At 40.5% G+C, this 18,565-nt stretch overlaps 1 protein-coding gene across 2 annotated transcripts in view; it reads left to right on the plus strand.

Moving 5' to 3' along the window:
* Nucleotides 1-18,565, plus strand: part of IPMK (inositol polyphosphate multikinase) — an 80,102-nt gene that overhangs the window by 52,246 nt on the left and 9,291 nt on the right. For both annotated transcript variants that reach the window (XM_034775270.1, XM_034775271.1), the window contains exon 4: nt 3,337-3,509. In XM_034775270.1, the coding sequence (XP_034631161.1) occupies nt 3,337-3,509 (173 nt within the window). The remainder of the gene's footprint in view (nt 1-3,336; nt 3,510-18,565) is intronic.

The raw sequence follows: 18,565 nt of genomic DNA on the forward strand, positions 1-18,565 counted from the left end.
GGGTGGGACAGGGGCAGAGTTCATGCTTGCCGGATTGCCGGCAGTAGGAACTGCCCAACGATAGGAGCATTGCTTTGAACGTGAAAGGAGGGCACTGCTATAATTTAAGTTTTAAGCAGCCAAAAGTCTACGGCTTACCATGTCAGCCTTCTACCCGAATTCCACTGTCCTGCCCCGCTTGTCTGATCTCCACTGCAAGACCCCAGGCACTGAATGCGAAGGCTGAAAACTCGACCTTGTCCTGAGTGCGCATGTGATAGGTGCTGTGCATGGTCTTGTTCACAGAGAAAGACTATGTTCATTGTTCACAAAGAATTATCTTTGTGCGGAATTCACTCCCTTTTTCCTATCCCACAGCTGCGACTGTCTCCCGACCTACCCTGGCAACCCCCTCGCAGAGGCTGGTGCAGATTAGGCGGAGAAAGAAAAGGACACGGGACGACATATTCTCAGAATTTATGGGCTGCTCCCGAGCCGATGCGGCCCAGCAGACCCAGTGGAGGGAGAGAGAACATGTCACAATACCAGCGAGCACACAGCGAAAGGGAGGAGAGGTGGTGGCAGGAAGACCAGCAGGCGACTCAAACACTGCTTGGACTAATGAGGGAGCAAACAGACACGCTCCGGCGCCTTGTGGATGTTCTGTAGGACTGGAGGCAGGAGGACAGAGCCCCGCTGCAGTCTATCTCTAACTGCCCTCCCCCGCCACAAACTCCCATACCCCCCTCACCCAAAGTCCCAAGAAGGAGGGGCGGCAGGGGCCGTGAAAACTGTCACTCCACCTCTGCAGACTGCTCAAGTACCAGAAGGCTCTCATTCCCAAAAATTTGATAAGTCCTTTCCTTCCTGTCTCACCCAAGCCCCAGTCCCAGTTTCATCCCCTAACTGTGTAGTTGCTAATAAAAGATACGTTTCTGTTAATTACTGTTTCCATCATGTTCTTTTAGGGGAGAGTGTGTTTGAAGGGGGATAGGGGGTTGGTAATTGGAGAGGACAGTCACCTTTACCAGGGTACAGACACGGGGGCAGGTTCAGCAGAAGGTCACATACACATTGCAGTCACTAGGCACCCTGGTCAGTCTGGGAGGTGGTTTTCATGTTCTGTGTGGGGGGAGCCATGTGACTTTGTGGGGGGGGAGGGCGGATAGAGATCTTATGCTGCAGTCCTTATCCTGGATCACAGAGCCACGCAGCAGGGGATCTGTAACCATCCTCCCCCGCCACAAAGTCACATAGCCCCCCCACACAGAGTCCCGAAAAGGAGGGGTGGCAGGCTCTGTTGAAACAACCAGTCCACCACTCTGGACCTCTCTAGGAGCAGGAGCCTGTCATTCCTCGAGTTTAGAAGCATTCTTTCCATCACTACGCCCGCTCCCCACCACAGTTTGCGTCCCAGTTTCAACACTTTACCGCGAAATCCATAATAAAGAAAACGGTGTTCATTAACAAAGTTCCATTTATTTTATTTTTAAACATGTGTTGGAAGGGGGGAACGGGGTGAACGGGGTATGTAGCTGGAGAGGATAGTCAACAGTAAGTGGGTAAAGAAACGGGGGCAGGTTCAGCTTCTCTTTAAACAAACTTAATAGTTGCAGGTTGCCCTGCTCACTGAGGAACCTAGCTTTCAAAGCCTCCCGGATGCACAGCGTGTCCCGCTGGGCTCTTCTAATAGCACGGCTGTCTGGCTGGGTGTAATCAGCTGCCAGGCTATTCGCCTCAACCTCCCACCCCGCCATAAAGGTCTCCCCTTTGCTCTCACAGAGATTGTGGAGCACACCGCAACCTGCAATAACAATGGGGATATTGGTTTCGCTGAGATCAGAGCGAGTCAGTAAGCTTCTCCATCTCCCCTTGAGACGTCCAAAAGCACACTCCACCACCATTCTGCACTTGCTCAGACGGTAGTTGAAGAGTTCTTTTTCAGTGTCCAGGGGCCTGTATAGGGCTTCATGAGCCAGGGCATTAGCGGGTAGGCTGGGTCCCTGAGGATCACTATAGGCATCTCCACATCCCCAAGAGTTATTTTCTTGTCCACGAAGTAAATACCTTCCTGCAGCCGTCTAAACAGACCAGAGTTCCTGAAAACACGAGCGTCATGAACCTTGCCCGGCCATCCTACATTGATGTTTGTAAAACGTCCCCTATGGTCCACCAGTGCTTACAGCACCATTGAAAAGTAGCCCTTTCGGTTAATGTACTGGCTGGCCTGGTGGTCCGGTCCCAGGATAGGAATGTGAGTTCCATCTATAGCCCCACCTCAGTTTGGGAATCCCATCGCCGCGAAGCCATCTATGATGACCTGGACGTTTCCAAGGGTCACTACCTTTGAGAGCAGTAGCTCAACGATTGCATTGGCTACTTGCATCACAGCAACCCCCACGGTAGATCTGCCCACTCCAAATTGGTTCGCGACTGACCGGTAGCTGTCTGGTGTTGCAAGCTTCCAGAGGGCTATGGCCACTTGCTTCTGGACAGTCAGGGCTGCTCTCATCCGGGTGTCCTTGCGCTTCAGGGCAGGGGACAGCAACTCACAAAGTTCCAGGAACGTTCCCTTCCGCATACGAAAGTTTCGCAGCCACTGTGATTCATCCCAGACCTGCAGCACTATGTGGTCCCACCAGTCAGTGCTTGTTTCCCGGGCCCAGAATCGCTGTTCCACAGCATCAACATGACCCATTGCCACCATGATGTTCACGGCGCGGGGTCCCGTGCTTTGTGAGAGGTCTGTGCCACTCTCAGACTTCATGACTTCACCGCACTGCCGTAGCCGCCTCGCCCGATTTCTCAGCATCTGCCTCTGGAAAAGGTGGATGATAAGGTGCGAGGTGTTGACAACGGCCATAACTGCTGTGGCGTCCGTACTGTCACTCACCAGAAAAGTGCGCAAACTGATTGCCCGCCGGCGCTTTCAGGGAGGGAGGGCGGGAGTGACGGTTGGATGACAACAGTTACCCAGAACCACCCTCGACACATTTTTTTTTCCCCAGCAGGCACTGGGGGCTCGACCCAGAATTCCAATGGGCAGCGGGGACTGTGGGAACTGTGGGATAGCTGCCCACAGTGCACCGCTTCCAGTGTCGACACTTGCCCCGTTAGTGTGGACTCACTAAGTCGAATTACTGTCCTTAGTGTGGATACACACGTTCGACTTTGTAATATGGATTCCACATATTCGATTTAAGTACAATCGAACTACTCTCGTAGTGTAGACATACCCTTAAACTTAACATCTAATGCGTGCTTTTTTTTTTTTTCCCCCCACACTGATTCAGGCATAACTTGTATAATAAAGTGCTTTGTGTTATCCTATTGTTAACTGAGTTGTCTTTTTAACAGATCTATACCTAAAACTGGAAGATGTGACCCGTAAGTTTAATAAGCCGTGTATAATGGATGTGAAAATAGGCCAGAAAAGTTATGATCCATATGCTTCAGCTGAGAAGATTCAACAACAGGTCAGCAAGTACCCACTAATGGAAGAAATTGGGTTCTTGGTGCTAGGCATGAGGGTAAGACCTAATCTTTTGTTGTATTCAAATTCAGTTTATGCCCTGGTCTATTGCCAAGAGTTAACAAGATTTAACTAATAGTTTTCTAGTAAATAACATACTTCTGTCCCTCCTATGTCACTAAAATGTTATCTGAGTAAATTCACAAATATTGATATGTCACATAAAATATATTTAATATAACAGCTCCTGTTTAAATGTTTTTTTTAACTGTGCAACGTCCTTTCCAAGATCCTAACCATAAATTGAACATATAAATAAGTATGATACAGAAATGTGTCAAGTTAGAAATTGGGTCTTTTAAAACTGAATTTAGTTTTGTCCCAAAGAATTTATTTTCACTTGTCATCATCTAAGCTTTGGGGATTATCAAAGCAATTTTATTTTTTTAAATTATAAAGAATATATTAGTTATTTTGTATAGTAATAATCCCACATTTTAATGTGTTGGTTTGTATTATTTTGGTATATTAAAAATATTTACAAATAGAATGATTCTATGGGACATCTTGTCAGCAATACATATTAAGGCAGCTTTTGGCTTTCCTTTCAAGACACAAGGGCTCCAATCCTGCAGATACCTACATTTGCTTAACTCTGCTTATGTGAGTAGTCCAATTAATGTTGGATGGGGTTTACTCATGTACAGTTAAACACATGCCTAAGTATTTGCAAGGATCAGGGACTAAGATATTAAATAGAAATAGATGTTATATTTTTCTGAGATGAAAAGAAATTTGATGTTTGAAGTTTCAAAGAAATTTGTGGTGTGTGGAGACAGATGCACACATACATTTACAGTCTATTCTGTTTTTTTTTTAAGTTTTGTTTTATAGTTACGCTACTTTCTGACTTCAGTTTACCACTAACAGTGCACAAAGTTAAGTTTTTTTGGCATCATTGGACTTTAGTTCATGAAGATATTGACCACATAATGTGAAGAGACACATGTTGTGCGTTTCTCCAGTAAAGGCAGTGCTCAACAACATCGTGATTGACCTTTTCTTGCACTCAGCCTGTCCAGCATAATCTTCATGATTGTTTCAAATACAAAATTTCTTTTCCCCGTCTCTTCCATGATGTCTTTCTTTCCTGTTTGTAGAAGTAATATTTCTTTATATTGCTAAAGCACTTTCCAACCACTTTTGCACTAATTATTGAGCAGTGGCAGAGATTCATAAAGTAAAATAATTGACAAGGATTTTGCTTACGAATATTTTTGCTTGTTTTTGCCAATATGGGGTCATTTTGAATAGCTAGATGCTTCTTTCCTGCATTATCATCTTTTGGTGTTGATCTAGATTTCACTTGAGAGTCGGACAGGATTTTATGTTTCAGTGAACTGACACTTGGTGTAAAATCAAAGAATTACTCTCTGGGGTGGGGGGTGGGGAGGAATATAGACCATGTTGCAGCTCCTTCATTAATTATGTTGGGGACCAAAAAGCACTTTGAGACTTGTTCTTGGATAACCTATTCATGAGCTGTACAGTCTCCTAATCTGAAATTTTGATTTAGTTAGTTTCTGGTGTGTGCATATGCTTATGCTTTAATGGGCTGAGGGAAACAACATATCTAAAGGAGAGCAGGTAAAATGCAAATACAAAAAAATTGGCTAGTTTCTTGAGCACCACACTGAGTGTGTTCTCCATCAGAAGCAGACTTTTCAAACATCAACTTCTCAAGCATTTGTACGCTTGTATCTAAATAGACATTCAAGGTAATGCACATTTGAGACCTGACGGGCAGGCAGAGAAGATTACAGACCTTTAGAACATCTGAACTGAACTATTACATCTTTTTTTCTTGTCCTTGTCTGTCTTACTTTTTACTTGTATTATTACTAACCCTGGAAAATGTACTTGTAACAATCTTGCATAACTTCCCTTTATACTGAAGTGTTAAGCTGCTTATGCTGGATCATTAAGCACATAAAGATTTTGCTCTCAAATCTATAAACCAGATCATGATGTTTGAGTGCATTAAAAACTAAGCTTTATAGCCTTGAGGGCAATAGAGAGCTCCTTTTCATTAGAAGAACTATCCCATGGACTACTTAGATCATCTCTAATCTTCTGTAAACAGTAATTTTGTACATTGATTGACACGTTTCGTAGAAGCCTGTCAGCCAGATTATTTTTTTCAGACAGACTTTATTTTGTTATCGATTTTACTACACACTTCAATTTGATAAGCATTTTCTGTCTGTATTTATAGTAGATGAAGAGTGTTACTCATGTTTCCTTCATTTTCTTTTCTCATTGTGATGTCCTGTTACTATTTTAAGAGAGAGATCTTTGGAATAGTTTTTCTGGGATCTGTTGGGGAAAAATAATATTTGAGCTGAGATTTCTGCTGTCTCAGCTAATACTGTGCTGGTATAGAATGTAAAAATGAAAATTAAGATAAATGTTTGTTCTGGAGTCTTAATAAAGTCACAGTATGTAAATAGATAATGGGGTTTTATATATATGGGTATTTAATTGAATGGGGGCAGCAAATGTAGCTGTTAAGCCAAAAAAATGAAAAAGGTAAGTTGAATTTAGTCACAAGTTCAGAAGTGAATGCATTTAATGTGTGCACGAAGTGTTCTCCCAGGAGAGCTTCATGGTGACTGCAGCCATGGTTAGAACAAAGACCATCTGCATTCCTAGTTTTGTGCCTCAGAATTCTGAGGCACAAATGTGCTGGGGTTAATTTGAAGAGGGCTGATTTTCTTATCCACACAAAACACCAGAAGCTTACGTAGTTAGTCCATGAAGATGTAGACCTGACCTAGCAGCAGGACTTTTGATACAAGTGCAATGGTAACAAGAGCTGCTTTGTCTGAGATGGAGGCCCACGCTGCTTCTTGGCTGCAGGCATCAGGGTTCCACCAAGAAGTCTAAAGAGAGAGTGAGGGACCTTGAGGACCTGCCTTAAGCCTGAGACCTTTGGTATGGGGAGCTTGTGCAGGGCTCACTGCAGAAGGCAATGGAGATAGAGGCAGCTTTGTTCTCTTGAGCCTGTGTATCTCTCCTTAGGTCCCTCTGTTAAGGGAGAGCAAGGAGTGGCTGTGCTTTGTAAGGTGGGTTTCATGTTGAGAACTGGCCTCAAAGCAGCCCTGCATCATCTGCCCAGAGCTGTCTGCTTAAGCAGCATCAAAAGCCAAAGGGTCCAAAGCCCTTCATCGGCAAGCATCAAAAATTGAACAGCTTTTGAAGGTTTTCAGGTTGCTTAAGTATCTTAACTGAATCTTTTCATACCTTTAACGTGTTTGTGCTTCATTAAAGTTTAACCTTAATGCTGAAATTCCTGGGTGTGTAACGATTGTTTTGAAAATAATTCCCACATCTCTAATGTTTTTTACCGTAAACTACTGGTATGTGCTCTCAACCTTAACTCCTTTTTAAGGTACTGTTTGGGTTTTTTTGTTTAGGAATTATAAAATGGACACGTAGTACTTATTTAAGATTGTATAAGAGAATGTGGGAGGAGAATAAAATGACTAATCAGAAACAATTGGATTCCAGTCCCAGAAGGAAGGATGGAGATTATAGCTCTACTGGAATGTGGCTGATTTTAATTTATTGTTGTCTTTATATAACCTCTCTTCTCTGACCTATAAAACACTATATTTTATGTGTTTTTATAGTTCACTGACAATGTAAACGCAACACTTATTTTTACATTATTTTGTGATTGTGTCAACTAGTGTTTACATTCTCTGTCATTAATTGTGGTGGTCTTGTTCACATGGAAAATTCATTCAGCTTCGTAGCTACAATTATCTTCTCAGCTGGACACCATGCTGTCCTATCTAGTGCCATTGCGGTATCCATTGTGCTATCTGGATTTTGTACATCTTGTACAAAAGCTGCAGGGTGAAATAGTATTTCTGTTGTTTTGTACGTACAGAGAGTTTGTTTCTCGAAGTACACCTTTTTTTGTATAATGCTCAGCTAATAATGGATTGACAAGACTTTCCCCTATACCCAAATCTCTTCTGTTGGTTAACTTTTTTTCCTGTGTTCCTGTTTTATTTTTGGTAATCTGATTTTAAATGAATACGTCCGTATGCAATCATCTGTTATACAATATGCCAGCTGTCATGTGCAAGGGATGTTGCCCTCTGATGGAGAAGATGATAAACTAAGGGCATTATAATAAAGAAAGTAGGCATTTCCTTGTTCTTCAGTCTCTCCTCTTGATACAGTTTATTATTAGAGATGATCTATAATAATAAAAATTGTTGACTAATTCAGTAGACTGCAGAGAATTGCTTTCAAGGATCATGTATTTAGTTTCATCAGTTGCCAACAGTGTTAAATATTTCTTAGCTTTCATGTGCTTGAAAGGGTAGTATGTAGAAAGATCTAGAGAAATTGAATTTGCATGATTGTGAACCATTCAACCTTCCATGCCATACAGAATTTGTTTTGCAGAGTGAAACGTTCTGAGAGCCATGAGGTAGAGGATGGGAAGTAGGGAATCCATAGTGGAACTTTCTCTTACAGAGTGGTCTTCAGAGCTGAAGTGGGCACTTCTTTAGAGCAAGGGTTCCCAAACTGTGGACCGCGGTCCAAAGGTGGGCCAGGACACAGTTCCAGGTAGTCCACCGGTGCAACTGCATTGTCCAGTCAAGCTCTCAATACTTCATGTGACTTGTGTAATCTAAGTAAAAGCTATATAAATGTAATGATTTGAGCTGTATGTGTTGGACGAAGTATAGAAAAAAAAACCTTATTTTTTAAATAAGCTACAGTATGTTTAATTATTGCAAGTACAAGGGTGCATTTCACTGCAAGGTAACCTAGGAACGTGTACGCAGTCCATCATTTACAATTGTAAAAAATGGCAAAACAATATTTCAGTCTGACATGGATTTATTAATTTTTGAAAATGAGAAGGGTGCACTGTTGGAGAAGATAACGAAAGTCCTGGACCAACTACAGCTACACAAAATGAGCCAGGTGAATGAATAAATAAAGTGGTAAGAAAATATGATGACAAATACTTGAAGTTTGGATTCTCCTTTAGCAGATCGGATGAGTACCCATTGCCTGACTGTGTTGTGTTAACTTACTTTATATTTTTAGTTACAATATTTGATTCTTTTCTGATGAGTAGAGTTGGGTCTTTACTTCCACAGCTCAGAAATTCAGATTTTACACTAAAAAAAATTGAAACACAATATAGTGTTCAAAGTTGGACAACATTTTTATTTTAAAATAAAAAAATAACACAATGTATTTTTTAACAATTTTGTTAACGTTGTGTTGCTTATTCAGTTTTATACATTATACATTTATACAGTGTTTTTTCCCTGTGTGAACATGACATTTTGCTCTCAACATTTTTTTTTTCCAACTGTAGTTTTACTAAAATTGTTTGGTTTCAGAGATCTTGAAGCTTTTCTTTGAGTGCATATTGCTAGGGATTTCTATCATTACAATTGTTTACATTAAAATGAAAAGGAAACATGTTCATTGTTTATTTACAGTTTATATGTATGTAATTAAAATAATTTTCCTCAAGAAGTGTTAATAGTGGGCCGCAGTGCCTATTGCAGCTGAACAGCTGGGCCTCAGGGAAAAAAGTTTGGGAACCCCTGCCTTAGAGCATGTTATATAGCAGAGGTTTTCAAAGTGTAGTCTGCAGTTCACTTACTGGTACCCTGTGAGAGATCAAACTGCCCTCATGTTACTAGGTCTCTGTGTTTCCAGCAGAGAGAACAGATGGGTGAACAAATAAAATAAAAAATAAAAGTAGAAATTGTGATTAACCATTGTTCAAAAAGCACTAACCACTTACAATAGCATAAGGGCAGCTAAAAATACATAAAATATTTACCTATTATTACACTTTCCATCTAAGACATTGCTCTAGTTGATACAGAGTCGTTATGAATTGGAGGATGGGTCGAGAGAGACCATAAGACAATGTCTCTTTTTTATTATAGTGTGTCCTAAAACACACTTGTGAAAAGAAGCAAGTACTTTGTAAAGTAAACCTATTGTTCTATCGGAATATTTCTGGCGGTGTTTTCAATATACTAAACACAGGTGCATTTTATTTCAATGAATAGGCATTCCACTAAATGTGCACACATGTCTGAGGTATGTGAAGAATAGATTTGGAATGTGCATTCACTTCAGCGAACCTAAAGATTTGTGCTCCAGATAGATTCATAGTCTCATATTGAACATTGATAAAATTGTGTGTAGTACAGCGTGGGATTAGTTTTTTTTTTTTTTTTTTTTTAAAAAGGAAATTGATTACAAAACAACCAACTTTAATGCAAAGAGAATTTAACACATAAGTTGAGAAATGTAAAATATGGTGTGGGAAACAAAATTTGACACCCATATCTGCGGTATAAGAAATAGATTTTAACAGCATATACAACAGTACAAAATACTGCATAAATGCAGGGAGAGTGGGGGTGTAACAAGGCAGGCCACATACAGCTTGCAAAGACATATTAACACACCAACAGTCTCTTTTATTTGCCCCAAACTTAAGCAAAACAAACAAAAACAGTTCTTCAGCTCACCCTGGTCTATAACTCTCAAGGGATTTTCCCCTTTACTTCTCAGGCTGTCACTGACTCCCCTCCCAGGGGACTCTGGCAGTCCTGCTTCCTAGCTCTGAGTCCCTGGATCTCCCTCACTCTAAGCCCAGGTTCCTTCTTCTAAAGCTCAGCTGATGTTAGCAGACCTGTACCAGGTCCACTGGCTTTGCTCCCTCTTAAAGAACCAGTGTCACCTGTGACAGGGGAAGTGTTTGATTTTAGGATCCATAACTTTGAATTTCTTGACTTCAGTGGTATAAAATTTTCATCCATAATATTGCACTCAAAACATTTTTTTTTTTTTAAATGGAGATATCCTATCTCCTAGAACTGGAAGGGACCTTGAAAGGTCATTGAGTCCAGCCCCCTGCCTTCACTAGCAGGACCAAGTACTGATTTTGCCCCAGATCCCTAAGTGGCCTCCTCAAGGATTGAACTCATAACCCTGGGTTTAGCAGACCAGTGCTCAAACCACTGACCTCCCGCTCCCATGCAGTCCTTAGTGCTAATGAAATTGTCTTTAAAGCAGTAAATTAATCTTCACAAGTGTAATCTCTCCTCTGTTAATAGAAGTTAATACAGTTAGCACACAGTATAAAGCAGGCACATATCATTAGAGCTATTTTCATGGCTTTTCTTTCCAGCATATGGAAAGTTTCCATGACCCAGATATCCGTGTTAATTATCTTGACTGACTTCAACTGAAACCATTTCTTTTATTGTTGAAAGCTCTCTCCAGAGGTGATTGTAGATCTCATTGCATCTAATACACTGTAGCAAGATCTGGGAGGCAATGAAGGGAGACTAGTAATGGAGTTGTTGAAAAATCTTGCACTCACTTTTCATACTCTTTTGATATTGTAAATGTGGTGAAAACCGTAACAGGTCACATTATCCTACATACTCATGAGTCTAAATTTCTGAGACTAAAACTCAGAGAAACTTACTGGAAGTCAAATCCAAGATAATTGATTTTGGCAAGCGACAAGCCAAGATTTTGATTTTCTGCAAAACTGTTTAGTTAGTTACCTTGTCCGCCCATCTTCCCCCTATTTATCTGTGTTGCTCACCTGTCATTTCCTATCTGACAGCAAGACTGTAAGTCAAAGATTTTAATGTCTGAAGGACCACTATGATCATTTGCCTAGTCTGATCTCTGGCAGAATGTAGGCCACAGAATTTGATACAGTAATTCCAAAAAGTCAGTCCAATAAGTTGTGGTTGAACTAAAAGATATCTCTTTAGAAAGACATCTCTTTTTGATTAAAGGTTCCGAGTGTTGGGTAATCCACTACATTGCCTGTTAAAAGTTCCAAAGGTTAATTATCCTGGCTGCTAAAAGTATGTACTTTTAGTTTCTCTAGATCAGGGACTGTTGTCATTATTGTCTGTCCAACAGGGCTTTGATCATTGATTGGGATTCCTATGTGCTACCATAATATAAATAATGATACATGAGGCAAAGAGACTGCCCACCACTGCTCCCCCATTTATTGAAAGGTTATGGTGCAGCACACATGTCTTAACTGCTCTTGAAAGCTTAACTACTCTGTGGAATAATGCTTTGGACTACAGATCTTTTGTACTTCAGAAAACATTTTGAGATCGTTTATAATTTGAATAGTTTTTCATAGGAATTCTCAGTTATATTCTGCTTTCTCACTGAACTAATTTAAATCAGTTCTGAATCTATAACTTGGTACTGAAGTGTTCTTTGTTACTTACTCAAGGAATGAGTTAAAACTGTATATTCAAACTGTATGTCTTCACTTAATTAATTGTATGCTTACTCAGAGCTGTTCTCCTAAACCAGTGTGCACATAAACCAGATCTGTTGTTTATAAACCAGAGAACAAACTGTACACTTTGTATCTTTGTGACTTTCTCACTCAGCAGCAGTGAGATTTTGTACCTTCATGGTGTCAGTGCAAAAGAGAGTACATATGTCAACATTTCTAAGTGAATTTACAATCCTTGTCAATAACAATACAATACCAGCCATTACTAGAGATTAAGGGCATTAGAATGAGAGAATAAAAGAGTTCCTAGAGGTTTTTCAAATCCTTAATCCCCTCCCTCTTCCCCCCCCCCCCCCCACACACACAAAAAAAAGTGCTTGTCAAAGCTTAGTGGGCCAGGTCCTCTGCTGGTATAATGGAACTATATTGATTTGCATCAAAATGTCTCAATATTTTTTTGCTTGCTGTGTTTCATCATGTCACACGTTCCTTTCTGCCTGGTTCTTCCAATCTTTGAGCAGGCAGGCTATTGATATTTAAGATTCTTGCTGTAAGAGCAGAGATACCTTTATGTAAACAGAACGCTGTATGTATAATTATATAATTTTATAAAATATATTTATATGTAAAAATAAATAAGACCGAATGAATAAATAAAAGCACTTCTGAATAATAAGTGATCATCTTTTAAATGTTTTCAGAATCAGTAATGAAGCTTAATTTGCAAATTTATAAAACTGATTTTTGTTCAAGAAGTCTGAAAAATATTTAATCTAGATATTTATTTATGAAACCAGAATAGTACTTTATTTGATAAATATTTAGATGAAGGTCTGTAGAGGATCGGGGGAGAGGGGGGTCAACCATAGATTGATTTTCAACAGTTTGTATATTTCACTGTCTTGCCCTGAAAATCAGTACTGGATTAGTATAAGTAATATAATGTAATATTTGCCTTGATTTCTGTAAATCAGTCTTACAACTTAATATTTGGAGTTGCAAATTTTCAACCCAGTCATTTTATTAATGTATTAAACATTTTAAAAGGAGAATATTGGATCCACCTTTTCTTTTGAATTTGAGGTTTACATTAAATCAAATATGTAATGTTAACTAAAACTGTACTTAAAAAGAGATCTCTCTCACACGAGGATCTGTTTGAACTAAACAGAAATAAGATAACACATTGACACGCCTGGAAACAAGAACAAAGTCCTGGTTGAGTTCATATGAGGAGGGTTTTCTTTGAAAGTTAATCATTATTTGAATTTCTTTGCCTTCTTCTCTTGTAGAATTCACATTATTAACATCTGTTGAAAAAGAGACTGGTGTGCTGGGCCCCAATTCTGCATCTGGGTCTGCCCATGTGGAAACCCATTAACTTGGGGCTCTTCATTGGTGCACAGATCTGCCCACAAAGAACCAGATGCATGGTCTTTGTTTGGGGTCTAGTGGGATCAGATACATGCAGCGATTCTTGGTCACATGCATAGGGCAAAAATGGCAGCTAACTTTTGAAGGAAAATTTTTTATTTTAGGTGATTTTGGCAGGACCTTGAGATTTTACTTTCCCCTGGGATGTTGAATGGAGATCAAGTGGGCATACTCCTTGCAGTCAGTGAACTATAGTTGTAAAGGGGAGGGTAAATAGAGATCTTTCCTGTCTAATCACTTTTTGCATTATGAAGAAGGTTACCGGTTTGGCTTGTCATATTCTTGGCTAATGTATTTGACAAAAATGAGCTAGTGCTGTTGGTTGCAACACCTGGGTTGAAACAGTTTGGTCCAGAGGCAAATTCATTTGGGGAAGGGAGTCTTGTTGTTGATAACAGCATCTGAGTGGGAAGAAAACATGGTTGAACAAGAAGTCAGGTTGTTTTAATTAATTGTGCTGGGTATGGAGAAGGAGTTGGTTACAGAGAGGAATGCAGCTGTAACTATGCAACTACACCTCTACCCCGATATAACACGAGTTCGGATATAACACGGTAAAGCAGCGCTCCGGGGGGGGGGCTGCACGCTCCAGTGGATCAAAGCAAGTTCAATATAACGCAGTTTCACCTATAATGCGGTAAGATTTTTTGGCTCCTGAGAACAGCGTTGTATCGGGGTAGAGGTGTATTACTGTTGTTTGGCACAAGGTAATGATTGAGTAAGGTTAAGTAAGGGGTATAATGGAGTATTCCTATCAGATCCTGGGTTTCAACTCCACTGATTATCAGAAAAGGAATTGTTGTATTTGAGATGTCAGACTTGTTTAGAACACTCCAATAGGTCATTTCTATTGAATCCAGAAAAGATGTTTTTGAATAGAATTGAGTACCATTTTTATGGTTAACTGTCCTTAGATATTGGAAACAAAATTCCTAACTATAATTTATATATATTTATTTGGATTAGACAGTCTTTAAATGTAGTTTAAAAAAAAATATATATATATATACTGGAGGAATTGCAGCTAAATCCATTTGTAACTTGGGTAGCCTCACAGTATTTATATTAATGCACAGGAATATTGAGAAATATATTCGTAACCATAACACTCTGGTACATTAAGATGCTAAGATATCCACTCACTGGACCTGATGGTTCTCTTCTTTTCTTTTGAACTGTAGGAATACTGTGTAAATCAATACTCTAAATAGTTACCAGGTAACTCTTTCTGACTAGTGTTGGACAGTAACTGTGTGGTGACACCCTTGTCCGTTAGAACCCCTGGAACTGGTTGCCTCAAAACAGGTTGTCATAGGCATAGTGGAATACAAAGTTTGCACCCAACTCCAGTGAGAGAGATTTTTTGTAATGATTTTGCAGTACATATACATAGACCATCTACATAACTGTTACCCAAAGCACCCCTGTATTCACACCCTACATACTGTTGTAATAATATTTGTACAACATATGCATTGTGAGGTATCACTCGAAAACGACTAACTTGCTGGTCAATAATATCATGGTGAAATATATGTAGCAACACATGTAAAATTATGTACCCCCCCCCCCTTGTATGATGTTATTAACACATGTTCAAAACCAGACAGCTCTAACTAGGCAAAAGTTGTTAAACTCATCTATTCTAAACAAAGATTTACATATAAGTGGTAAACAGGATCATCAAGACAGCCAGGGGAGGAGATGGCAGGGAACAGAACAATTCACATTCCAGCAAACACAACGGCAGGGGGGAAAAAAGACCATGGCAACTTCTTCACCACCAGACTCCATGTTGCCTTCCTCACTGCTTGAATAAAAGTTGCTTTGAGGGGTAACCTTCAGAATAATCTATTTCAAAGGTTTGCTGGACTGTAAAAGAAAGGAGCAGAAAACCCAAAGTTATCTCTTTCCCCGAAGAAGACAAAGGCACCAGCGCCTCTGGAAGAGATCCTGACTGAAGAGAGTGCCAGTCACCATCTTGCTGGAAGACTGTGGGTGAGAGAGGCCAGCTTGAACAAAGTGTTGAATCAAAACTTGATAGATTAAATTTTAGACTTTTAAATACGTGTTTTCACTATTATTTGCTGGTAATCATTTCTAACTTTCTCTCTTCTACTTGAACTAACGTAAAGTTCTATCTTCTTTTGTTAATAAACTTGTTTTACTGTTAATCTAAACCAACAGTACTGTATTTGTACAAGAGTGAATGTTAACTCTAGTTAGTGTGGCAAACTGGTGTATGTTGTCTCCTTAAAGAAGCAAATGGATCTTCTTATTCCTCTGTACATTGCAGGAGAGGGCTGGACATATCAGAGCACACAGGCCTGGGGAAGTTCAGGACTGGAGTGTGTTGGCGTCATCTTGCTGCTTATAACCAAGGGCGGAGGAATCCAGTGTGGGGCTGGTATGGTGTGAAGGTGGCAGGCTGCTAGACTAGGGCTGCAGTTCTACACAGATATTCAGGGTAGGATGGTTGTGAGTGGCCCAGATTGGGAGCTACAATAACAAAGCATTGTGAGGCACCCGTGTTACAGGGCAGGTGGTGACACAACCCATCACTGTTCTGAATTGCACCCCAGAATGTGACAATAACTTGGTGCTTTTTCTTCCAAAGAACACATCTTACCATTGTTGTGAAACAGCAGCAGCTCTCCTTAATTTTTCAGCTGTCCATTTTGGAGTCTTGTCATTAAAATAGTAAAACAAACAAAATTATTAGCAAGTACACAACCTCCTGGGATGAATAATTTGTGAGTTAGAGATGGAATGACTCTCAGAATGTCAATGGTATATGTATGTTTTGGAGGTGATGTATAGGATCCACTGGGAGGTAATCCCTTGTTTCATGGACCATGTTGTGGATGGGTGCACAGTTAATGTGCTGAAGAATATATAACTATTAAAACCCAAAAATGATAAAGGGAAAGGACACTGTGTAAAGAAGAGACATTGGTTGCCCAAAAAAAATATAATGGGTCTCATTAAAGCAAAATGCTGAGGTCATTTGGCATTTGCTGGAGTAAGGGCTGAAGAAAGAGTCATGATAACTTTAAAGCAAAACTCCTTCAAAATATTTTAATGCTTTGCCATTAGGGGTCATTGCATTCAGACTAATTAAGGAGATGGAGTTTAATGTACTAGCCTTTAGTCAAGTAGGGTGTTTGTGTTACTGGTGCAGTGTGGTGTTACATGCGGAAGGTATGGGTTCTACTCTCCCTAATTACCAGGACCAAGGCTTTTTATGAAAGCAGTGTTTGGTTTTTGTGCCTCTTCTGAAGCTGCTGCCAGGGAACTTTGGCAGGGGTTTCAAAATCTGTCTTGGAACAGAGAAGACACTTCTAATTTGCTATTAGAAGTAGCACAGCAGCAGCCACTGAATGGAACAATGTGAACTGAGCTGATGCAGTTTTTAATGGTAGATGACCTCTATGCAGATTGCCACTTCTGAGCCAAGAACAGAAGCACACACTGAGGGGACTGCATTGTGATGGAAACATAGGATGACCAGCAGTGGGCCCAGCACTTTCACATGAAGACACATTCATGGAGCTTTGTGGGGACCTTGCCCTGGCACTTGCCTCACCAAGCAATCAGATGAGAGAACCAAGTAAAGGTTCAAAAGTGTGTTGCCACCACCCTAGCGAAACTGGCAACCCCAGAGTGCTATATAGATCTGTTGGTGATCACTTTTGGGTTAGGAGATCTACAGTTGGTGCAGTAGTAACAGAGGTTTGCAAGGCAACTAATGCTGTGCTGGCCCCACATTCAAATAATGGGGTTTGAATAGAGGGGCTTCCCAAACTGGGTAGGTGCAATTGATGGGATACATGTACCATTTCCAGCAAGCCAATATATTAACAAGAAAGGGTATTACTTCGTCGTTCTGCGGGCCCTTGTGGACCACATGGAATATTGATGGACACCTACGCTGCATGCACTGACAGGGTGTGCATGATGCCAGGATGTTCCGTAAGTCTGGCCTGTTTCAACATGGCTAAGCTGCCATGTCATCTTGATTTTAGGCAACGCAGCATATCCATTGCTGCCCTGGTGCTTGCAGCCTTAACCTGATGTGTGCCAGCACTACAAGAGGCACTTAAGCAACATGCTGAGCAAGTGCAGAATAGTGGTTGAATGTGTCTTTGGCTGACTAGTGGCGAGAACTCTCTAGAACGCACCCACACTAGCATCGACTTCCTGTACACCACAGTCTGCTTCAGCAATGGGACCCTACAGATAAGTATATACCAGTAACCATGCTAAACACGCCAAGAGATCTGTTAACTACAGCCGGGCACTCAGATACCACAGAATATGCTCAGGGAAGAAAGTCCGGGATACGCACCTTAACACGCTTAGTCACGTTCACCAAACGAGGACATTCCACCAGAGAAATAGGTCATGTCATGGAATGGACTACTCAAATACCCCGAGAGAACCTACTTCAATACGGGGCGAGGGAGTCTTCAAACTACACATCCCTGGTTGTCACCTACCACACCACACTGGAATCCATGCAGGAGATCATTAAACAGTTACAGAAATTGGTCCGATAAAAGGTACTACCAGCCCACCTTGTCTCTCTAAAGGCATGATGGTGCTGCTGACTGACTTGTTTGGACTGTAGCATCTTTAATGCTATATGTGTGATTAGAGCATGTTGTATGCCCAACAGTATACTTGAGCATGAGGGAAAATACTTTTGTATGGACAGGGCTGCTGACAATTGTGAATTGAGGTGTATTTAGAGATAACCAACATATGAGTGCCACAGGATCTGCTATACCAAAAGCCATTAGGGATATCATTTGTGATTGCATATTCAAGCTGCATGGGGAGAACACACGGGCTGAATAATGAGATTGCATGGCATATTTGAATTGTGTGGTGTATTGAGGCTGTTTTCTTGTATTCAGATTTAATGTTTATGCATACATTAAAGAATACAAATCAATGTATAAATCATTAGTGTTGTATCTGGTTTCTTTCTGGAGCAGATAGAGAGTGACAAGGGTTGTGTGTGTGTGAGTCAAATGGACTAAAATCAGAACAGTAATAAACCAGCTGCTACAGTACTGGTTTGGTATCTTACCATGCAGGTGTTTGGGATGTTAGATTATGAAAATTTATGTTTTAGTTGAGATGTGGCCACAAACTTCCTAACTTTTATATTAAAGCATTTTCATTAAATAAGCTACTGCATTCATCAGCTGTAAGTGCTGGTTAGATTTTTCTCTGCTTGTCCACCATTTTGAACAGTGTGATTTGGGAATTGAGAATTCGGTGGGGGAGAGAGGGAATTAGGAGGTGAGCATAATTGTGTTACA

This window comes from Trachemys scripta, chromosome 7 (genome assembly GCF_013100865.1).
Source record: "Trachemys scripta elegans isolate TJP31775 chromosome 7, CAS_Tse_1.0, whole genome shotgun sequence".
In the NCBI taxonomy this organism is placed as follows: domain Eukaryota; kingdom Metazoa; phylum Chordata; order Testudines; family Emydidae; genus Trachemys; species Trachemys scripta.